The sequence below is a fragment of the Neofelis nebulosa genome, chromosome 4, assembly GCF_028018385.1.
Source record: "Neofelis nebulosa isolate mNeoNeb1 chromosome 4, mNeoNeb1.pri, whole genome shotgun sequence".
Classification (NCBI taxonomy): Eukaryota; Metazoa; Chordata; class Mammalia; order Carnivora; family Felidae; genus Neofelis; species Neofelis nebulosa.
The window spans coordinates 19,610,812-19,635,178 of record NC_080785.1 but is presented as its reverse complement, the minus strand read 5'-3'; the positions used below and the strand labels follow the sequence as shown (position 1 = coordinate 19,635,178).

The following is a 24,367-nucleotide window of genomic DNA, read 5'->3' as shown; positions in this document are numbered from 1 at the left end:
AGGATAGATTTGCACACAGAGTGCCTGGTGGCTCAGTCAGTTAAGCACCTGACTTCGGCTCAGGTCATGCTCTCATGGTTCATGAGTTTGAGCCCCACATCGGGCTCTCTGATGTCAGTGCAGAGCCTGCTTCATACCCCCTGTCCCTCTCTCTTGGCTCCTCCCCTGCTAGCGCACTCTCTCAAAAATAAACTTTTCAAAAAAAAAAAAAAAAAAGGATAAACTTGCACATAAAGTGACTTTGTGAAGTCCGGACATTATTCAAGTGAGTGTTTAAAGATTCTAATGAGGAGTAACCTGTTAAAGGATCTCTAGTGGTTCAAGAGGAGAGCCAGTGGCCTCTTTGAGTTTCTGGGCTCTGAAGTACATGCTGTGGAGACGGGCCAGATGTTCACAGGTTCCCCACAGGAGAGCGGGGCCCAACCATAACCTCCTGGAAATGACGTCAGGACTCCCTGAGAAGGACCAGAGCCCCAGCAGGGTCACCGCCACAGTCCTGGATCACCCCTCTATCTTGCTTCCGCTCTGAGCTGGGTCACTCTGATTTTAAGTTCTGTAGTTTAGGTAGGTTTACGTAAAGACATACATTACTTACGTGGATGTAAATGGGACCCCTACAAGAAAAGATCATTTTAGTAGAGTGGAATATTTTTCAATATATAATTGAGCTGTCAAAGGTAAGAAAATAAAAAGAATTCTTTGAAAGACAGTCCAAGCGATTAGAAAATTGAACCAGAAATGGGAAGCCTTAGTTTTGTATTCTAAATTTTGCCAGTGATCATTAATTTGATTAGAGAAATCACTTAGAACTCCCATTTCTTTTTTTTAGATTTATTTATTTTGAGAGAGAGAGCGCGAGCGAGTGAGCAGAGAGAGGGGCGGAGATGCTGTCAGTGCAAAGCCCAACAGAGGGTTGGTTCTCATGAATATGAGAGTGTGACCTGAGCCAAAATTAGTAGCTGGACACTCAGCTGACTGAGCCACCCAGGTGCCCCGAATTCCCATTTCTAAAAAACAAAGCCAGCTATGTAAAATATTACGGAATATTTTAGAATTTGCTGAGGTTTTTCCCAGTTAGCTTAGACTGTCTTTATGTTAGACTTCAGTACAAATAGAAATTTGGTGGCCAATGGCATTTTTTTCAAGGAAGCAGGAATCCTGTATCATACCAGTTGAAAAATATTTTTAGATATTTGGAATAATACATTGCTTCTCCATTAGATGCACGTACAAAATAGTAACTTGAGCTACAGAGTGATTATAAAACCTCAAGATATTGAGATATACCATTAATTAAAAATGTTTATCAACCATGGTACAGATTATCTTATTTTTTCCCCTATAGTAATTCAGATAATACTCATTTCTAAAGCATGAAGACTAAAAAAATCCTGAGCAAACAATACAGTTTTTATAAAAAAGAAAAAACTCACTCTATTCACATTTCAGTATCAGGGATGTCTTTCCCCTCCGTTTGTCTTTATACAACCTATTTCTGGAATATTTATTTGGTGCTTCCAATAAAGCTTTTAAAAAGCCACCCTGAGTTCTTGCTATAGAGATCATAAAATAAAATTATATTTGCAAATCATTATTCAGAATTCCGACTAATGATGGAGGAAAATGACGATGGTGATGATGAGTCAAATGGGGAAATTGAGCAATTTACTAGTCTGTAAGTGGTGCCTTTATCTCTAATAAAGAGCAGGGTATCATTTGCCAAATGATGTGAGTTGTTAAATTGTAAAAATGGGGGGAAAAATCCTTGTATGTCTGATCCTGGGAAACCAGGAGGGCTTACAAATGGAAAGAGCCTTTAGCATTGGATTTTGCTGTTCTCACATCTTTCTGTTTTTTTAAATTACTTTTTTGTGGTAAAAAAAAAAAAACCCAAAACACATAAAATTAGCCATTTTAGCCATTTTAAGTGTATGACTTAATGGCCTCGACTACATTCACAGTGTTTCATAACCACCATCACTGCTACCTGTTTCCAAAAGTTTTCATTCCTCCCGAACAGAAAGTCTATTCCCATTAAGCAATGACTTGTCTCCAGCCCCTGGTAACCTCTAATCTGTTTCCATCTCTGTGACTTTGCCAACCCTAGATATTTTCACTGTTCTTCTATTTTTTTGACCTTGTTTCTTGACTAAATTTGTGTTTAACTTATAACTGTCATAAACTAGGGAGACGGGAATGATGAGCAGGTCAGCCCCACGGAAACCCCACCAAGAAGCAAGCTTTTCCTTGTCCCCACTCTTCCCCAGCCCCTCTCCAGAGACAATGTGGTTCGACTGGAGGCACAGGGTACATGCCCAGACTAGGAGGTTCAGTGAGGGCCCAGAGTATTCCAAGCTGTCATCCTGCTTCTTGGAGGAGAGGGGAACAGTGGCCAGGAGCCTGGTTCGCTTCTGGGGATGGACCACCCTGGGTGGCCTTGGAGGTCTGACTTGGTTTGCAGCCTCTGAGTATCAGGTCTCCCCCCAGAGTGAGCGGGGACTAGTTTCTTCAAAGCTGTTCCACACTGGTGTGCCACCTCTGACCAGTGGCCTTTCGGAGGCATGTCCTTGGGACCGGGCTAGGATGTTACAGGGGCCACCAGAATATGGCAGGGCTTCCGTCATAAGTAAGTGCCCGTCCAGCTTCCCGTGCCTCCTGGGTATTGGTAAACTGACATCATTCTTCCTGGAGCTCAGTTTCCTGAAGGGGACTGCCATTAAAAAAGGACACTAGCGGGACTTCACCCGGCTCAGATGTCCATCCTCTAGTTTCTACCCCCACAAGCAGCAGTGGCATGTAAGGTGGTGAAAATTTTAAATCCCATTCACTTAAAGATTGTTCTTGCCACTCTCAGCCCTGGATGTAAGGTTTGGTTCTGTGAATGAACCTCGTTATGTTTATTTATTGAAGCTCATGATTTCGGTTGACTACGGTGCTTCCAAGTTCTAAGTAAGAGGAGTCTAGGCACCTAGTATCCCCAAGGGGAAGGCACGGTGACAGTGCTCCTGGATGTGTCATTTTATTCTTTCCAAGGGCCTATGCGCATCCGAGAAGGAAAAGATATTCTTTGTTCTTTCTAAAGCTGCATGGTTACTTAGTATGTGTTCAGATGCCTTTAGCTAACTTCTTTTTATATTAAAGCAGGAGCTCCCTCTAGCAAGAAGACCCCCTCTGGGGTGCCCGCCCACCTGCTCCCATCCCCAAGGCGCTTGGCAAAGCTGCAGGCGGATGGCCAGTTAACCGAGCATCACCCTGGAATGCAGATTCGTGCACAGGCCCCCGAAAATCAGAGCGCGGCTCCCTCCCAGGACCAAGCGCCGACTCAGGAGGGAGCCGCCCACCAAGCGCTCTCTCCCAGCAGCCGCGTCACTGCCGAGCCTCCCCCGCAGGCCCGAGACTTATCCCCAGACCAGAGGGGAGGGGCTGTTCAACAACCGGATCCTTCTTCACAAATCGTAACTACAAATCTCCCTGAAAACGAGTCTCGGGCATCTGAGGTGAAAGCAGGTAACATAGGGCAGGCTTCCATCACTCCTTCCCAAGGGCGCCCTGACCAGGGGCGGCACCCTGAGCCACCTGCAGCGCACAGAGCTCTGCCAGACCAGGATGAGGAGTCAGGGGAGGCCGAGGGGACCCTCGCTCTCCCTCTGCCATCTGAGGCTCTACAGGAGTCTGACCCAACATCCCTCAGCCCCCAGAGAACCCAGGGTGAGGAAACTGAGTCAGCCAATGTGCCACCCGACGGTGCCCATCATGAGCCTCCGAGAGACCCTTCCCACCCTAACGGGGCCAAAATACCGGGACCACCTCTGGAAGATTCTCAGCAACCTCCAGTGGAGGGATCCCCAAAGGCAGAATTTGTTCGGGTCAGCACTCCTTACCCAGAAGTGCCACATCCTCAGGACTCAACAGATATCGAACAGACCCCTGGCAGGGACAACCCAATGACTTTGCTCCCCAGAAGCCGGCTGGCTCCCACCAGGCTGCCCCAGCCTCGGGTCCTCGCCCCGCTCCAGAGTCGGAGGCCCACACCCAGACTCCTCTCACCCAGCAGGGAGGAAGCTTTCGGAACAGCCTCAGACCAAACCGTGACTCCCTCGTCGAGGCCTCCACTAGCTCAGGAAGGAGACCCCAGTAAACTTCCTCCCATCAGCCCTCCTCATTCCAAACCACCACAAAGTCTGAGTCCCCATCAGGACCACAGTCCTCAGCAAGTCCAGGAAGAAAAGGTCAGGGAGGTGAAACTCCCTCTTATCAGTCCCCCTGTCCAGGAGCATGCACCGCAGCCCGCCCCCGATCCCCCCGAGGAAGAGGGGACTGGGGTGGTTAGGCTCCCGCACATTCCCACCCCCTTCTCCGAACAGCAGCTGCCGCACAACACGGGGGCTCACCGTGATTTGAGGCCTGCAAAGGAAAGGCAGGTCCCCAAAGCAGGCCGCTCCTCCAGCAGGAAGATTTCAGATGTGCAGGCCTTACCCCCAAACCAAGAGCCGGTGCAGCAGACAGGAGCTAGGGAAAAAAAACTCCCTATCCAAAGAGAGACAATTAAAGGACCAGGGCATCCGAAAAAGGTACCTCCTAGAAGCCATCAGGGAGCCCTGCAGCCAGAATCCCAGAGTAAGTCGACTCCCCCAGAGGTACCCCATCACCCGAACCCTAGCCCTCCTCAGAGTCCTCAGGGGACCCAGAGAAGAAAAGTCAACGCGCCAGAAATTCCTGAGCCACCCCACGCTGAACCATTGCCTACGGATCCCCAGTTCCAAGAAGAGAAACAGGGAAAGGTGCATTATTCCAGGGAAAAGGCCCGTGCCAGGCTCCCCCCAGATGACCCGGTTCAGAAGGTAGCTGGGTCCAAAAAAGGGCCATCGTTGAAAAAGAATTCTGAAGGATCATCTCAAGGAAATAAAGCCACCCTCAGTGGCAGGCAACTGCACAGGGGTCCTCTCCGGAGTGCAATGTCCTCTGTAGAGTCAAGACCAGATGATTCTGCTCCCAGGGAGCATCCAGGGAGAAGAGAAGAGGTTCATACGAGGGGAAGATTTCAGAAGAGAGAATCGTCTTTGGACTCCCCGGAGCAGGCCCCCACCCAGCAGCCTGTCAGAGAGACCCAAGCCCATCGAAGGCCCAGTCAGACCAGAGAGAGTTCTGTCCAAAGGGATGGTGCCTCCAGGCGGCAAGCCAAGGAGAAACACACCGAGAAACACGGGGGAGCACCCAAGGACGGAAGCTCTGCCGCAGCCCGGAATCAGGTGTCTGCCGAGGAGCCGGGCAGCCGGAAGGGGAGGCTGCGAGCTCGGGGCAGTCAGAGCAGCAAGGTTTAAGCCATCCCCGGAGCCACTCCGTCTTTAATGTCGCCAGTGTGGCCACAGGAAGGAAACCTATGGCCAGGGCTCTGTGAGTCTGTACCCCAGCTTCCTTCTGCAGCCCCCAGTAAGCGTGGGGGTGGGCTCCAGCACCGTCCCAGCCACTGGGTTCTTAGTCCGTGCGTTTCTGTGCCTTTCCTGTGGCTTGCCGTTGTAGTCCGGAAGGGCAGCCCCTAGAGTGGGATCCACCGGCCAGTCGTGTCCCTGTACCAGCTGGAGAGCTGGTCCTGAAGGTTAGGGTCAGCGGGGAGCCCTTGTGTCTACACTCATATGAACTCCAATATGCGTGCCGACTCTGGCTGAAGCAATGTCGTGTAGCCATTACGTTTTGTGTTACTCATTAGGAAACTTCACTTCCAGACGAGAACATTCTCGCATGCCGCTTGCATATTCGAGGGGTCCAGGAGCTCCGAGAAAGGGAGCCTTCGCAGTTTCTGGGTCTTTGTCACTTCCGCAAAGATTCCAAACCCACAGTTTATTTGTGAGCATCTTCGAAAGGGCAGCGGGGCAAGTTCTTTACGCATATGACACCGTGATTGATGAGAGCTTCAGATTTGCTTGGCTTGTGTTACCTGAAACTTACTTTTGCTTGAAATGTATTTCAAAATGAATACCTTCCTTCTCTCCCTGAACAGGAACCTCATGTAAATTAGCCCCTGCCTTCATTATGCCAAACCACCCGGTTGAATCAGTTTAAAGGGTTCCTGGGGAGAAGATTCAGGGGAATCCCTTTTTCTTTAAGGACTCATACCATCAGCAAGGGACAGGAATCCAGCCTGAGCCAGCTTACGGGAAGCTGCTGGAAGGGAGTGGAATATCTCCTACCAGCAGACCGTGGGGAGAACGGAGGTGCACCAGAGCCTCCGAGTGGGGACAAGTTATCGAAAAACCCGGACTCCTGTCATCTCCGGTATTTTCTGTCACCGACTGGACTCTCGTCATTTCTCATTTCTGTTTCATGGCTGGGAACATAGCTGCCAATACCTTTCAAATTTTACATCTGGTTTTACATCTGGCAGCTCCCACTACTAGAAAAGGATTAATTTACATGTTCCTTAATCCTGAAATTTAAAAAAAATTCAGCGAAAGACAGATGGGCCTGGCTTGAATTAAATTAAATATTCTTAATCTACTCTGGCCAGAGACAGGGTCACATACATGTAACCATCAGGCACTCCCGCCCCCTGTCAGGTGTACGGAGACTACATTCCCAGAAGACGGTAATTGCGACCAAAGCAGCCAACCCAAGGTTTAGCTCCTAAAAAGTTGCAAAGATATTTAATGAGTGCTTACTATGTGTGTAGCAGCATCCTAAACTGTGTTTGGCATCCTGTATTTAGAAAATACAAAAATTTGAGGACTAAATGCCTGTAGAAATGGTTCTTACCATATACACGAGGTACGTGTCCACACTGTTGTATGCACGCCAAGTATTATTTCAAGTTCAGGAGAGGACATTGATATTTTTAAAATCCAGGATGCAGAAATCCTCTTGGAAAAGCCTCTGTTATACCAATAATTACCGTTTGATTTATCTGGTTTGTCAAAGATGACAGTAATAAGGAATTTTTTTAACCTGTCATAACTTTTATTTAGTTCCGTTATCCAAAACGTTGATTGAGCATCTACTATGTGCCAGACACTATGATAGTTGCTAGACATAGTGGGATGATAAGGACACTTCAAGGAGCTCTTTTGTCAAGGGAGACCTAAGAGGGTCGATTACAACACCATGTGATCAGGACACTAGGAGGCCTCGCAGCATGCTGGGCTAGGTTTAGGGTCCAATAGATAGGCAAACCCATTTATTAACTTTTCCAGAATGTCATAAGGATATCAAGAAAGGACACTGGATTCAGCCTGGGACGTGAGAATTGGATCAGAAAACACTTCCAAGAGGAGGTCCTCTTTCAGCTAAGTCATCAAGGTTGCAAAATTAGACTGATGGGACAGAGTGATGGTTTCTTAGAAGAGGGAACAGCGTGTGCTTAAACATGGTGGTAAGAGCAGGCACAGCGTTTCTTATAAGGACCTGGATGTCAGGAGAGCGGTAGGTATTGGTAGATCCAAAGGGCATTTTGCACTATGCTAACGAGCTTGGAAACTTGATCTTCTAACGAGGGGGAACCATTGAATAGTTAAATTTTTATCTTAGAGGCATGTGTCTAGACTTGGTATAGAAGATAAATTTAAGGTAGTCAATACAGAGGGTAGGAAGCACGGCTGGGAAGCTATCGCAATAGTCCTAACAGGGTGGTAAGGGCCTGAAATAAGGCACTGTGGCAGGAATGGACAGATTGAGGAAGTATTTGGATTGGACCCAGGAGGAGGACAGATGGTAAAAGGGAGGTAGAAAAAAAGGATAATTACCCCTTTTTTAATGAGCTGTGAGTGGGGCATTTCAGAGACACCCACCAATACCTCACTTAGGTGAGAATGTGAGAAAAATACTAGGTTTCCTCCTTGGGCAACTGGTTCTGAGGCTCCTTAAACATTTGGGGTTGCATTTTTTTTCTTATTTTTTTTTAATCTTTATTTATTTTTGAGAGCGAGACAGAGTGTGAGCAGGGGAGGAGCAGAGAGAGAGGGAGACACAGAATCGGAAGCAGGCTCCAGGCTCCGAGCTGTCAGCACAGAGCCCGACACGGGGCTCCAACTCACGAATCGTGAGATCATAATCTGAGCCGAAGTCGGACGTTCAACCGACTGAGCCACCCAGGCACCCCTGGGATTGCATTTTTATTAGTGTTCTAAAGGGAATGAGAAGCCAAGTTTCCCTTTGTTTGACTTACAGGAAGCCCTAGCTCCCTTCGCGGGGTTCATGATGGTTTAAGTTTTGTGTTTTGTTAGTATATAAAAGTGTCCCCAGTTCGGTGCAGCTGGGCAGCATTGCATTTGTAGTCCGAGGAAGGGAGTCAAAAAGATCATCAACTCCTCCATGGTGAGTGTTTTTTACTGCGTGTATTGACTTTCTCAGTGTAATGGAAAACTCTGGTTTTTAGTTGTCTAAGAATTGTCATGTTCCGTCTACATTTACAGAGCTTGTATCACATCTATTTGCTATATTCCTCGGCAAAATGATCTCTATGGGAAAACAAAAGCATCGCAAGCATTAGTCACTATTAGCTAATACAATCTTTAGCTTTTTCAGGGAAGTCTGGCACCTAGTATTCAGATCAATTGAGATAATAGTTCTATTGGGCATAAGAACCGTCTGCGAATATGTAAGGAACTAAATCAGTTATTTTCAAGCCTCAAAAGAGAATTGGGCAAAGGGTATGATTGGGTAGTTCCGAAAAGAGGAAAGAAAAATGGCCAAAATATATGTCAAAAAGTATATAACTTCCACTCCTTCTAGAAGTTAAAACAAAATTTTTGGGGAATACCAAACTGACAAAGATGGAAAGCAAATTAATGCCTGTTCTTGGTGAAGTACAGGGTAAACACACTTTCCATATCATCACAGAGAAAGTAAATGGGTGCAACTTTTGGGGGGGCTGTTTTACAATATCTGTCAGGGCCTTTAATTTTTTTTAATGTTTATTTTTGAGAGAGAGAGACAGACAGCATGTGAATGGGGGATGGGTAGAGAGAGGGAGACACAGAATCTGAAGCAGGCTGCAGGCTCTGAGCTGTCAGCACAGAGCCTGATGCGGGGCCCAAACTTGCAAACTATGAGATCATGACCTGAGCCAAAGTCGGGACACTTAACCAATTGAGCCACCCCGGCGCCCCTCAGAGCCTTTAAATTTTGACTGTCTTTAACTTCGTAATTTTAATCTAAGACTTACCATGGGGAAGAAATTGATGTAGAAGCATCGTTAATGTCTTTATAATGAGATCTGGAAATAGTCTTTATACTAAAATCTGGAAATAGTCTAGTCATTTGAGATTTGTAAAAATAAGTTATGGGAAAAAGTTCTGGAATAGCCTTATGCGAGGATGCTATTTGCCATCATAATTATGTTGTAGAAGAATATAGAGAAGAGTTCAATATTTGTTCCAAGATTACGGAGAAAGCAGGTTAAGGAGGTATAGCCAGTATGGTTCCACTTGTTAGCTCTGGGTTGTTGGATTAGTGGTCATCTTTATTGTCTCATTTATGCTGTTTACTATTTTCTAAATTGTCTGTGAACCTGTGTTTATTCGGAAAAGGTTATATAGAATTAAATTCACACATATGAAAATTTGTCATGTGAAAGAGCAACCTTATGTTCTATTTCAATCTGGCGTAATGAAGAACTTTCTAGAAGTTAGAAGTCATGCGCAAAGGAACAAACAGGCTTTCTCTAGAACTTACAGGCTCTGTGCTGGGAATTGTACAGGAAGCCTCTGTATGTTGGTTGATTCGTTGCACTGGATAAAATCTAAGGTTCCCTTTTTGATATGATCCATTTACTACAACTGGCTCTTCTGGCTGGCTCTGAAGAACCCAGCAGTCTCTCTTATTGAATACGGGGCTTACTACTAGGAAATCACACACAGTTAGTACTCATTAGAACAGTGGCTTTCAAACTTTCAGATCCAAAATCCATAACCGGGAATAGATTTTACAATATCATGACCTACACGCAGACGCACGTAGGAGACAGAAGTATAAAACATCCTCACTACAGTGATACACCCTGATATTTTCTGTTCTCCTCAGTCTTCACTTTTCAAACTGCTGGTCATACGTAACCTACTAAATAGATTCTATATTCAGGCTGCAACCTGCACTTTGAAAACCCTGAGGTCTCTGGAGCTCTGCTCCGCTGCTGTTCCTGGAGGCTGTTGACCAGATGCTTCCCCGTGAAGTGGGATGGCTTGACATGATTTCTGCGGAATTCTCCCTGGGACAATAGCAAGGATCCAGTGTGTTGGCAGTTTTGGTCTTTGTCAGTAGTAGGCCCCAGAGAAAATGTATCCAAACTTCATGTGCGAAAAAATAAATTCTTAGGTAAAGTTTAAAAAAAAAAAAAAAACCTCCAAAAAAAATCTCAATCAGTAGTGTTTTCTGCACTGAGTACTTAGTTGACTCCCTTCCCTTTTGCTCCATGACTTTTTGCTCCCTGAAATCATCTTGTTAACAGAAAAGATGCCCCGAATTCCACATTAGATAATTGCACTATTTATATACTACCTAGCACAATGTGTTCATAAATGAATTTAATTAATAGCTTAGTTCAATGTGAAAGACATAATTCTGGAAATCACTTTTCTTTATTGACCAGACATTCAGAAAAGAGGAGAAAAGCCTAACCATTTCTTTGTGTTGATGATAGATCAATGATGTCAGACCACCAAATCTGGTTTTGAGAGTGCAGGAAAGATAAGCAAAAGCTGAAGGCCTTTTTTTTTTTGTTTTGTTTTTTAAGTTTGTAACCTTGGGAATTCATCAATTGACACTAGCAGTCAATGGTTGGAAATTCCAGCACTAACACAATCTAGCGTTTTGACCTTGGGCAAGTTACAAAGTTCTCATGTAGGGACAGTAACACTACCTACCTCAAGATTATTGTGGGGATTGAATGAGTTCATATATTGAAAACCAACGTCTGGCACATAGTAAGAGCACACCCTTAGTATGAGTGTTAGTGTTAACATGGAAGCGGGAAGAACATTTTAAATAGCATTTTATCATGAATTGGATTTAACAACACTGGTCAAAGTAGGCAGAAATATTTGGCAAAAAGGATGGTCTTCTCTGAAAATCCTTTAAAAAAAAAAAAAACTTTAAACAACCCTGATCGAATTAAGGAGCTTAAACAGAATTAGAATAATATTGGGAAGAAGCAAAATGTAACTGAGATCAAGAGATTCATGGGCGTTAACACGCAGCTTGGAGAAGTGAGTTTAGGGAAACACCAGTTCTGAGCTTATTATGAAATTTACTTGTTATACACACATGAAACACTTTTCATAGCACCTGGCCCATCGTACATGCTCAATAAATGTTTTTTTTTCGTATCAGATAGGAACTTTAAAAAAAAACAACTTTATTGTCAAATTAGCTTCCATACAACGCCCACTGCTAATAAATGTTATCTATTATCTTTACTATTGTTATTTCCTTATTGGTAAAATCAAAACCATTTATATTCTATGTTTCAGTCTGGTTAGACAGTAAATGCTGTCACGTTATTTGACTCAGAAATGGACTACCAGACTGTAGGCGTTTTGTTTGCCTTTTGTAGTGGGTTGAGACAAAGACTGACTTCTACAAGCTACTCCTTCCAAAGACCTTCAGTTTCCATGGACAAAGAAAAGTAAAGTGAAGAAACCCCTCCCCCCCCCCCAAAAAGTCTTTCCTAGAGGAATTGACCAATGAAGTAACATCTTTGAAAGAGTTGTTCTTCAAGGATGAGCCTTCAGGAAGTACCTCACACTTAACAGGAGCTGGAGCGTGGAGTTGGGTGGAAGTCCCATCACCAGCCTCATCATCAAACATCATACTTAAAGGAGAAGAAGTCTTTCGTGTGTATTCAAGCTCCCTGAAGGTTTCTTTCCTATTTCCTCATTCTCCTTCCTCTTGTCCAAACGCTATACACATGCAGATCTTCTGTATCATGTTTCCACTCTTGAAACTTACCACAATAAACTCATCCAATAAAAACAAAAACAAAAAAAACCCTGGGGCACCTGGGTGGCTCAGTCGGTTGAGCACCCGACTTCAGCTCAGGTCATGATCTTGCTGTCCGTGGGTTCAAGCCCCGCGTCAGGCTCTGTGCCGACAGCTCGGAGCCTGGAGCCTGTTTCGGATTCTGTGTCTCCCTCTCCCTACCCCTCCCCCACTCATGCTCTGTCTGTCTCTCGCTCTCTGTCAAAAATAAATAAACATTAAAAAAACTAAAAAAAACCAACCCTGAAATTCAGGGTACTATTGTCCTATGTTTTATTTTAACTTTATTTTTACTTACCTTTAAGTAAGCTCTACACCCAACGTGGAGCTCAAAACCTTGAGATCAAGAGTTCCGTGCTCTTCTCACTGAGCCAGCCAGGCACCCCAGTTTTATGTTCCAATCAGGACATTCTAAATACAGGATGCAAGTACTGAGTCCGTTAGTTCAGCTGTACTGAGGAGGTTTGAAAGTGTGAAGTTCAATGTAAGGAAACATTTTATTTTGTACCTCGTTCTCTCTGGGTGAGAATACACATTCACCTACTTTGCTTTGTCCTGATACAGAAGCCGTGCCCTGTTTAAGTCACTGATTATTCCTTTGATTGGAAACTGAAGAAAAGAGCACTTGACTGTTAGAATATCTTAATAAGTATATTCATTTTACATGAACGTTATTACTCTACTTCCTTAGACTGGGGTGGTAGCTTCCTACTATAAAACCTTATTTTGCTATGGAAAATTATTATGGGTACCGTGTGAAATGACTTTCTTTTGGTTGCTTTTATTCCTTTCTTGGAAGCACAGATAGACAAGACTTTCAAGATTTAATTCTGTCCTAGAAAAATAGCTTTTTTCAGAACATTTACTTTTGTGATAATACTTCCTAATGAACTGAGATTTTCTTTAATTTTCCACTACAAATTATGTAACTGTCTCATTAAAAATAAATAAATACTGTATCGCAGGTTATTTTGCTTTAATTTGGTTTTGGCCTTTTTTATGGTTACACATTTAAGTATTGAGACTCTGCTACAGTGATTTTACAAGTATTTATATTTTATGTATGTGTATGTATTTAATCATGGTAGGAGTATATTATTCTTGTTAAAAAATACCCTCACTGTTACTAAATAAACATTTTCTTAAAACCCATTCGAATGGGGGGAAAAGATGAATGATACTGAAATCTGGCTGAGAACTTTTGTTTGAAAACTAAAGCCTATCAGGGCACCTGGGTGGCTCAGTCGGTTAAGCATCCGACTTCAGCTCAGGTCATGATCTCACGATTCGTGAGTTCAAGCCCCGCGTCGGGCTCTGTGCTGTCAGCTCAGAGCCTGGAGCCTGTTTCAGATTCTGTGTCTCCCTCTCTCTCTGCCCTTCCCCTGTTCATGCTCTGTCTCTGTCTCAAAAATAAATAAACATTAAAAACAATTTTTTTAGGGGGCGCCTGGGTGGCGCAGTCGGTTAAGCGTCCGACTTCGGCCAGGTCACGATCTCGCGGTCCGTGAGTTCAAGCCCCGCGTCAGGCTCTGGGCTGATGGCTCGGAGCCTGGAGCCTGTTTCCGATTCTGTGTCTCCCTCTCTCTCTGCCCCTCCCCCGTTCATGCTCTGTCTCTCTCTGTCCCAAAAATAAATTAAAAAAAAAATTAAATTAAATTTTAAAAAAAAAAAAAAAATTTTTTTAGAAAGAAAAAGCCTATTTCCAAGACATACATTTCTTTTTTTTTTTTAATTTTTTTTATGTTTATTTATTTTTGAGAGAGAGGGTGAGACAGAGTATGAGCAGGGGAGGAGCAGAGAGAGAGGGAGACACAGAATCCGAGGCAGGCTCCAGGCTCTGAGCTGTCATCACAGAGCCCAACACGGGGCTCGAACCCACAAACCACAAGATCATGACTTGAGCCGAAGTCAGATGCTCAGCCAACTGAGCCACCCAGGCGCCCCTCCAAGACATGCATTTCTAATTGTTTCCAAAAGGAGACAAATTCTAGTGTTGATTCATTTTTTCCCCCAAGGTCTCGTTTAAATGTTAAAACCTTGGGGCGCCTGGGTGGCTCAGTCGGTTAAGCGGCCGACTTCAGCTCAGGTCACGATCTCGCGGTCCGTGAGTTCGAGCCCCGCGTCGGGCTCTGGGCTGGTGGCTCAGAGCCTGGAGCCTGCTTCGGATTCTGTGTCTCCCTCTCTCCCTCTGCCCATCCCCCGTTCATGCTCTGTCTCTGTCTCAAAAATAAAATAAAACGTTAAAAAAAATTTTTTTTTAAATGTTAAAACCTTTATAATTTAAAGTGTTTAGTCTCATATTTTTGAACAGAAAAAGGACTTAGTTGTTTTGCTCTATAAGTAATCTTATGAATGTAGAAAAATTGGCCATTAAAATAGGGATTTTTGTTTCTCAAAATATTCACTGTCTGATCCCCACATTCTAATTTTATTACTCTTGACATGGCTCTGTGCCAGTAATGTCAGATCATCAACATTTTTAATTTTCTCTTTTATGCAGTAAAAGCCCTTGTTTAGTCTATGTGATGGTATGATACTAAATATATACTCAAAATGCTTTATTCTGAGGTACATGGCTCCCATCGCATTTGTTATTTAGGTTGGATTCTATGCTTCTTTTAAAATTTGTGCAAATTATTTTAATTCACTTGACTGCAAAGGGATAGAAGTCTAAATACAAGGTCTAAGCCACTTAGAATTAATTTGAGATGTACTTCTGGTTGTTCTGGGTAATTCATTTATATTTTCCTGCATTTAATAATGATACTAATCCATAAAATAACTTTAAAATCTGTCATGCATCATTGAATTCAGTTGTGCTTCATTGTAGGTGTTAAAATTAACCTTTATACTGAAGAACTTGGTTGTTTTTATGGACTGTATATATAGATTTAATGTTGCCTCAAGGTTGTCTTTAATTTAGATATTTGAGGAAGATTATGTTAAGAAGAGTTGTTGCAAGGTGTTATGATGTTGGTAATATACACATAGATATTAAATTGAGAAGCAGGATCTCTTAAGACATTAGAAACTCCTTTAAGAACTGTATGGAACTCTTCATTATGGGAGTTCCAAGTCATTAAAGTGGTGGCATTACAATGTAGTTTAATAGTAATGTAAACACATTATCGTTACCCCAAATGTTTGATTATTGAGAAACCATAAAGCCATTATATTGTTGGAATTGTAGCTACATTGTATCATCAGATTGAACTTAACTTGTTCGCACACCATAATACAGATTGCTTCCGTCTCAGAAAGGTAGAAAAAGGAACCCTGACACTAATAATGTATTTTGAGCAAGTGCCTGTGTATATGTGTGTGTATGTGTGTGTACACTCGCACACACACACACGCATACATACGCACATATGGTAATTTTGTGGAAATTATCTCAATGAATATAGCTTCTATTTCATTTTTATCTTAACTTTTCTCAAATTCATCTGGTCTTTTCCACAATGCTCTCTGTTCTTAGGGTCCCATCAGGGAACAAGCTCACTCACTCGCTCTCTCTCTCTCTCTCTCTCTCTGGCTCTGGCTCTCTTTCTTTTAAATGAACACAGGATCCAACCTCTCCACCCCACTTTCTCCCTCTTGCTTCAGCCATGTCGATTTTTTTTTACTGTTATTCAATTATGTTAAACACGCTTCTGGGTCCTTATACAAAGCACCTCTTTCTATGTGACATGGTTTTGCCTCAGCTACCTGAATGCTTTTCCTGTGATTTTAGATCGCTGTCCAGATGTCACTCCTCTAGAGAGGACTTCTATGACCATCGTGCCATCTCTCACTCTGTCCCCTTATCTGGCTTCCCATTGCTTCGTTGCACTTCTTACCACCTGACGTTATCTGATGTGTTATTTGTGTCCAATATTAGAATGTAATTCCCACAGGTCAGGACCTTCTGTCTACTGTTATATCCCCAGCCTCCAGAGCACTGTCTGGCACATGCTCAACAAATATGGATCAAATCGCTTTTCCATCATGAAGATTTAATGAAGAAGACAAATCCTTCTGGCGTAGACTTGCTCATTCATTGCACCTCCTGAATCTCTCTCACTCTAGGCAGGTGCTGGGGTGTGGACCTTGAGCGTCCCCTACGTGATTACTTGCACTCATCTACAACAGCTTTTTCCTTATTTTATTGGCACACAATAGCCACACAATTTGGTAGGAGTTCGAGTTCAGATTCCATACCAGCATGCAACACAGGATCAGAGGCCTGATTTCCCCCAGGTGTTTCCACCCTCGGTCCAGGTGACACTGGTCCAGGTGAGACTGTGTCCGAGCACAGTCCCTGGGTCTGTGGGCCGAAACTTCCAGATGCCCCCTTTCCAGCTCCCCCCCTTATCAAAGAGCCCAGGTCTTCTGCATTAAGAACACGGACTGGCCTCCCTCAGTCCCCGAAGCACTCCGACTTCTTGGCATTGATTCCCACTCTTCTGACTTGGGACTTTTACTTCCAGCACAAGGAAATTTTTCTTTCTTGGCTTCTCAGCTTCGCTATGTGTACAAAACAAGTCTCTTGTTACACATCATCTAGTGTTTTGTTGTCTTTGGGTGAGGAGAACTTCCCACGTCTGCTCAGAGCAGACGATGGACATGTGGAAATCATTTATTTTAGGATTTTTTAAAAAATTAATGCTTTTTCTTTTTTGTTTTTTTAAGTTTATCTATTTTGAAAGAGAGCAGGCCCGAACTAGCATGAGTGGGGGAGGGGCAAAGAGGAAGGGAGAGAGAGAATCCCAAGCAGGCTCTGAGCTGTCAGCACAGAGCCCAACAGGAGGCTCAGTCTCAGGAACTGTGGGATCATGACCTGAGCCGAAACCAATAGTCGAGACGCTTCACCAACTGGGCCACCCAGGTGCCCCTATTTTAGCATTTTTAAGGCAATATTCCTGAAAGTTTTAATGTTTGTATATATCCAAAGGCACTTACACTAGGGCTCTCTATAGATGAATGGTAATAAAATTTTAGCTTTATATTCTAGGTCGCTGGACATTTTAATGTTGTAAAGGAAACTTTCAGCATTATTTATGAGTAAATTCTGTTAAGTGGTGACCCCATCAGTATCCATTGCATTCTTTTTTTTAAGTTTCTTTTCAGCATTGCATGCTTTATTTTCTTCTAGCCTTTTAGAAGAATTTTGTTGAATGGAAAGTAATTATCAGTGTGACTTCTCAGTTACATATCTGGAAGGTATTGTATGAGCCAAGGTTTACTTCAATGCCCTTTATATGCCTGCATTGATGAGTACTAAGTATACTCCCGGGCACGTCTACTAGGTGCTGTGGCCTGACTTTATTATATTCAGTGATAACTATTACCTTGTTTTGTAAGACATTTCTGTAATTATCTCACTTTTCAGGTTGAAATGCACAGATTTTCAATATTTAGTTTTGCTGTGTTTTAGACCCATCCAGAGATAAGGCATTTCTCTTCCTTCAGAAAGTTCCCTTATCTTACTTCATGCCTTTGATTTTTAAACTTTGCTTCCTTCTCTCCCAGATGTGGAGACACCCCAGCTGAAATCTGAAGAGGCTTCTAGCAAGCTCACTGCCACCAGTTTGTGTGATTTCCTGGATGCTACAGACAGAAACTACTTTGTGAAACTGTGGGCCAAACTTTCAGCCAAAAAAACCCCAGTGGTAAGGAGGGGTGGAGGGGTGGAGGGGTGGAGGGGGCTGGGCCCCTACTGAACACTGCACGGGTCGGGCCCGGAGGAGATTTGGGATTTTGAGACCAACTTTCGCCAAAGTTCTTCTCTGGTATCAGCTGAAGACAAATTTTTGGCCTCTTTCTACACTTGTGAGAATAGACGTGGGCTCCACAAAGGGCATCCAGTGTGGCTTTGGTGACTACCTTTCCCCAGCTTCCCAGGCAAAACTCAGCTCTCCTAGTTACAAGAATAGAAAAGCGCTGCAACAGAATAAACGCGGTAAAATACGCATTTCGAGAGAAAATTCGCTTTCTTGTTGGGGTAAGTTTCTGAGTGTTGTCGTGCCAAGCCTTCAGAACGAGCCCGCTCAGAGGCCATGGTGTAGAAGTTTGCAGCACACAAGCCCGTCATGTGACTCTGCCCCAGTTCAGTTCTTTGACAACTCAGAAAAATCAGTGTGTGCAGGAGTATGGAGTGCACTGTTGGCTCTGCATGGAAATTAGGTTGTGCTCATTTTCCACCTAATAGTTTCATAGGACAATCTGGGAATCTGAAGAGGCCTAGATCATGGCCACTGCCGTCATCACCGATTCCACAGGACTTGGCTTTTGGTTGTCAGGTCCTAGTTTGTTTTTCCTTAAGGCTAAAATGTTCTTCCTCTATCTCTTTTTAGTGTTTGCTTATTTACTTTTGAGAGAGAGAGAGAGAGAGAGAGAGAGAAAGAGAAAGAGAGAGACAGAGAATCCCAAGCAGGCTGTATGTAGCACAGAGCCCGACACAGGGCTCGATCTCACAAACCGTGAGATCATGACCTGAGCCAAAATCAAGAGTCAGAGTCTCAGCTGACTGAGCCACCCAAGTGCCCCAAGGCTAGGCTGTTCTAACCAAATAATTATATCACGTTCTAAAGTCAGAGCCGCGGGCAGGTCAAGAGAATCAGACTGGTTACTTCAGACGAAAAGTCTCGGGCTGCAGTGTATACAGGCGTAGCTCTGCAGCCTACTTGGATTAAGTCATAAAATGACAGTGTCGCGGGTACAAGACACAGATATCCATTCAAGTCAGCTTCAGTAAGAGGTAGTTCCATATAAAAAACATGAACGAGTGGATTCACAGTACATCACGAGCATGGATGAGGTATAGACCTCACAGGAACCGACCAGCGCTAGGATTAGAAAGTGAGGCGCTGGGGTTCCTCCGCCTTCCAGAGGCATCAAGTTCCTGTCATCTCTGCCCCTATTTCTCTCTCCTGTTGTCTTCTCTCTCCTGGCCAGCCTCCTCCACTCACTCGGGCTTCCCTCGCACATAACATGAACTCATTCTCACGCACACCAGCCCTGACTCTCCATGGCCTCTTGGCTGTGTGCTCACAATTCCTGGCCACTTCTCTCTGTCTCTTGAATTCATATTGTAGCAGGCAAGAGAACCTGACTGTCCAGTCACCTGGGGCAGGGCAAAAGGCACAGGTATGGATGAGGGCTTCTTAAAAGGCACAGAGGGGGGCGCCTGGGTGGCTCAGTCGGTTAAGCGTCCGACTTCGACTCAGGTCACGATCTCGCGGTCCGTGAGTTCAAGCCCCGCGTCGGGCTCTGGGCTGATGGCTCAGAGCCTGGAGCCTGCTTCGGATTCTGTGCCTCCCTCTCTCTCTGCCCCTCCCCCCGTTCATGCTCTGTCTCTCTCTGTCTCAAAAATAAATAAACGTTAAAAAAAAAAAAGGCACAGAGGGTGGGTGCACTCCAAACATTTATAAATAATAGGAATTCGTTGGGGCGCCTGGGTGGCTCAGTCGGTTAAGCATCCAACTTTGGCTCAGGTCGTGATCTCGCAGTTCATGAGCTGGAGCCCCGCGTCGGGTTCTGTGCTGACAGCTCGGAGCCTGGAGCCTGCTTCAGGTTCTGTGTCTGCTTCTTTCTCTGCCCCCCACTTGTGCTCTGTCTCTCAAAAATAAATAAGTTAAAAAAAAAAAAAAAAAAGGAATTCATGTCATGAAACTTAAGTGCAGGAAACATCATATTTCTCCAAAATAGATTAGATCTGGAATCGTTCCCATCCAGGATCTGTGGGAAGTCAAATATCAGTCATTAGCAGCCGGGATCACTCCCATTCTTTGGATCAAGTTCAAGGATCTTGAGGTTTACCCCATCCTGGAAAATTGGGGAAGAGGAGTTACCTCCTCTCTCTCCATGAGGAGCCTACCAGCCTCGGTCCTTCCATCCTGGGAAATCCAGCTCTTTTCAGCTCAGTCTACCCCTTTCTCTCTGCCCTTGTTATCCTGTCCTTGGATAGTATGATTTTATGCTTGTCGGGGCTTAGATTTTCTTTTTTTTTTTCTTTTCTTTTTTTTTAATGTTTATTTTTGAGAGAGATAGAGCTCAAGCAGGGGAGGGGGCAGAGAGAGAGGGAGACACAGAATCTGAAGCAGGCTCCAGGCTCTGAACTGTCAGCACAGAGCCCGACGCGGGGCTTGAACCCACCATCCGCAAGATCATGACCTGAGCCAAAGTTGGACGCCCAACCAACTGAGCCACCCAGGAGCCCCTGGGGCTTAGACTTTCAAATGTATGTTCTCCTTTGTGTCCCCAGGACATGGCGTATCCATAGTGTAAACTCTAGAACACAAATCCTTGGCCGTACTTAATCCTTCACGATGGGGCCATGTCCTGGCAGCGTCACCGACTGGCTCGCATCCCAGTTCTGCTGTCCTGCCATAACAACCTCACACACACGGAGGAGAAACTCACACCTCTCTGCCAGTTAGTGGGTATTCATGATTTATTTCAACACGACCAGTCTGAATTTTACCTGTTAGAAAACTTTCAGGCTTCATTAAAGATCGCTTTTGTCTGGTCAGGGGCACTCAGGTATTTAGGAGTGAGAAGAGAGGATAAGAAGAACAGAGGGGGGGAATCCCGCCCCCCCCCCCACTATGTGTTCTTAGCTATAATTCCTGGCCAACATGTCAGTATGAAATTAATGAACAGTATGGAGAAACTGGAGAGGAAAGGATGTGATAAAAAGGCAATGCGAGGGTAGAAGGGGCCACCTTGGTGGTGGTACATGGAGAAGGGGTGCAGGTGTTACCTACCACTTGTGGTCAAAAGGAGCCTCGTGAACTTTTAGCCAGGTCGTTCCTTACCTGCAGTCACCTCCCTGAGAAACCATTCAGCCCTGTAATCTAGAGCATCCGTGGTCTGGTCTGGAACATGTATGGTGTTAGAGGGTTGGCAGTGACCCATCCAGGATGGTAACATCGCTCAAACCCCTTGCAGCCTGGAGGTTCTGGTATCTTTTCCGTGGGAGCTGGTAGAGATACAATGTAACAATGGCTTCGCAAAGAAGCAAATCACATCCCCTCACAGCCAACAGCTACATTCTTCAGAAATACACACAAAATACTAGCAAAATACTAAACTACGCTGTCATATATATGGGGCGAATGTGCTTAAAGTTATTTTTAGTGCCTTATTTTCTTTTAAAGCTTATGAATTCAATGCTATTTTTAAATTGTAAGCATTTATCAGATTTTAGGGTATTAACCTTCTGCACGGCTGTTAACAATGCAAAAGGAGCAACATGACAGCAGAAGCCTATAGAGATGTTACCATGTTATGTTAGAGAACATAAATAGCCCCTACACACATTTGTAATTTGGAAAGGGCTTTCATGTAAATGATCTCCCATACCTTTCACTGTAACCTTTTGGAGAAGATGTTGTTTTTCCTCATTTTACTTTCCCAACATAAATTTCCATGTATTTCTGAAGCCTTTTTTAGTGGATTGAAGAAAGTAATTGCAACTTCCTGTCAAAAACCTGTATCGTAAATTGTTCAAAAAAAAAAAGTACAGATTTTTGGCTTTTTTGGTGTCTCTTAACTGTAGATATAATGTGTTCATATTCGCCTTTAGAAACTGTCAAGGGAGCCATTTGACAGTAATGGATAGGTGGAAATTTCCTTTTTGGGTCCTGTTTCTCTGAAGCTCCTTCCCTCTCATGTTGAAGACCGTGGTCTTCCTCTGTGCTCATACCCACCCAAACTCTCCGTGCACACAATACCTTTCTGTCTCATCCCTGTATTCAAGTACTCCACCTTTTCTTGAGCACAGTTTCTAACTGCAAGGTGTGATTACAAAATTTAAGGTGGATTATCTATGTTAATGTGAAAGACAAAGCAATAATATTGCTAGAAGATAATGTAAGAAGATATTTATGACTTTGAGGCAGGTGTAGATTCCTTAAACATAATACTAATTACAAAGGAAGAGTTTAAACGTTTAAAATGTTGAGGAGCATTAAAATTAGAAACTTTTGTTAATTAAAAAAAAAACAGTATTAAAGAGAAAAAAAGACAAACGACACAGAGGGAGATGATATTTGCAATAACCAAAACTGGCCAAAGGCTTTTATTTAGAATATATAAAGAACTTTTATAAACTATTAAGAAAAAAATGGCTCAGGGAAGAATCTCTTCACAAAGGATAGTATCTAGATGGCCAATAATCAGGTGAAGAGATAGGCAACCTCATTATCAGGAAATGCAAATTATAGCCACAGTGAGATACCATTATGCATAAACCAGAAGTGCTGAAATTATGAGCTGACTGTTGAGATGTGGAGCAGTGGAAATTCTTGTAAGACAACTGATAGAAGGTTCACTTTGTATGCTTTAGCGAATAGGTGGGCATTTGTACCCTACGCCTCAGCAGTGGTATTCCAAAAGAAATGTGCGGCTATGGGCACCGGAAGATGTGTTCAAGAATGTTTATGGTACCCTTGTGCATAGCAGTTTCCAAACTGGAAACTCAAGTGTCCGTTAGCAGTAGATTGGCCGAATAAAATTTTGAATATTCATAGAGTGAAATATGTGCAGTAATGAAAGTGATCCACCTTGGCTCCATGGATGTATCTTGCTAACATGCTGTTGAGCCAAAGAATCATTGACTCTAAAGAATACGTATTGTATGATTCTATTAATACATAGTTTAAAAGTTGGCAATACTAGGGGCGCCTGAGTGGCTCAGTTGGTTAAGCATCCGACTTCGGCTCAGGTCATGTTCTCGTGGTCCTTGTGTTTGAGCCCTGCATTGGGCTCTGTGCTAACAGCCCAGAGCCTGGAGCCTGCTTTGGATTCTGTGTCTTCCGCTCTTTCCTGCTCCTCCCCTGCTCATGCTCTTTCTGTCTCTCAAAAATAAATAAACATTAAAAAAAAATTTTGAAAACAAATTGGCAATAGTAAACCATAATACTTAGGGTGTTTAGGTGATAAAAGTATAGCAAAAAAGGTGGATACCATAAAGTCGGGAGAGTGCTTATCTAGGGAGGGGGAGGAAGGTGGTAAATGTTGTAAAAGACGTGAGGGATGCTGGCACTTGTGGGGTTTAGGAGGGCACCTGGTGCAGTAGAATGAATGTCATTTGTTTGTTCGTTAGCTGGACAAGCCTCAGTGAGTTACTTAACTTCTCTGGGGGTGAGTGGGATTTCCTGCAGCTTGAAAAATCAAGGGCAGTCTACAAGGGGGTAGTCTGAGGGTGATGCTGCAAAATCGAAACCCAAGGTCCAACTACACAATCGGGCTGAAGGGTTTGAAGAGAGTCAGGAATCCAGACCACAGCAGTAGGCCACAGTAGGGTGGGAGCGGTTAAGACCTGGGATTTACTTTCCTGTCCCACTGGATGTAGATCTGGGAGAAGGGGAATAATGAGCTGAGGGAAGTGTGGCCATGTGTGAAAGTAGTGTCCATAGTCTGAGTGATAGTTGTTGGAGGCTGAGTTTAGTCTGTCATTGCGAATTTAGCAAGCCTGGGAAGAGCCTTTGCTGTCCTAGCCATCCAGTCCGTTCCCATTTGCAGAAGGCTCCCTTCCCCTCCCCTTTCCTGCCCTAACGCGTTCCCTTCCCCTGCCTTCCTTCTCACTGATGCATCTTCTGTTCTTCTCACACGTCTTGAATCTGTTGAATTCCTACCAGGTATATAGGATCAGGATTTGCTTTTCAGTACATATCAGGTATTTGCTTACCAGACCCTGTTCTAGACACTAGAATGAAGTAGAACTCATCCCTGTGCTTACCGAACGTACCATCTGGTAGAGACCCCTCTAGTGTCTTCTCGTCAGTGTATCTCTAGCCCTTCTACTACTGCCTTCTTTCTCTGAGTAGAAAATGGGCCAACGGAGCATGGAGATAGTCTCAGTATTACCTCTGCTTAATATATTGACAGCTGTTTTTTGTTCCTCATCTCTGGGATCACTGGGACCCAAATGGCTTGTCTTTGTTAGAAAAGAAATGTCGAAGAATAGTGTTCTTCAAGTTTGAAAAACATCTGCTAACATCATTTTTCTTGCTTGTGACTCTAAATAGCTTATCAATATAAAATGCTTTCAATGAATATGACCATAATTTCACAGGAGTTTAAATGGTAATAAAGTATTCAGTTTATTTCCTTATTCCTTGCTTATACAATCCTTGTTGCTTTATTTCTTCTCTCTTCTCAGCTTAAATGGTACTTACTTTTCCGAGTGACTCCCAGAGCATATTAATTTGAACTTCTCTGAAAGATTCCTGGAGAGCTGTAAATAAAACTTTGATCAACCTTACTTCTTAAACACAATTTTCTTTTAAGGTTTGAGTACAAAAAAAAAAAAAAAAAAAAAGGTGCACAGCTCTTTTCTTACTGCTGCAAAAAGTACATAACAAACCCTATGCAGTGAGAGGTTTTGTTTATACAAGACTCACTTTATTACTATTGA

The 24,367-nt window shown here is 43.8% G+C and overlaps 1 protein-coding gene across 4 annotated transcripts in view; it reads left to right on the top strand.

The window, feature by feature from the left end:
* Nucleotides 1–24,367, top strand: part of LRGUK (leucine rich repeats and guanylate kinase domain containing) — a 109,292-nt gene that overhangs the window by 66,763 nt on the left and 18,162 nt on the right. For 2 of the 4 annotated variants that reach the window (XM_058724240.1, XM_058724239.1), the window contains one exon: nucleotides 3,142–10,713. In XM_058724240.1, the coding sequence (XP_058580223.1) occupies nucleotides 3,142–5,321 (2,180 nt within the window). In that variant the 3' untranslated portion in view covers nucleotides 5,322–10,713. Of the gene's footprint in view, nucleotides 1–3,141; nucleotides 10,714–11,539; nucleotides 12,934–17,475; nucleotides 17,616–24,367 lie in introns of those variants that run through there. The other 2 variants (XM_058724242.1, XM_058724243.1) reach the window with 2 other exon arrangements.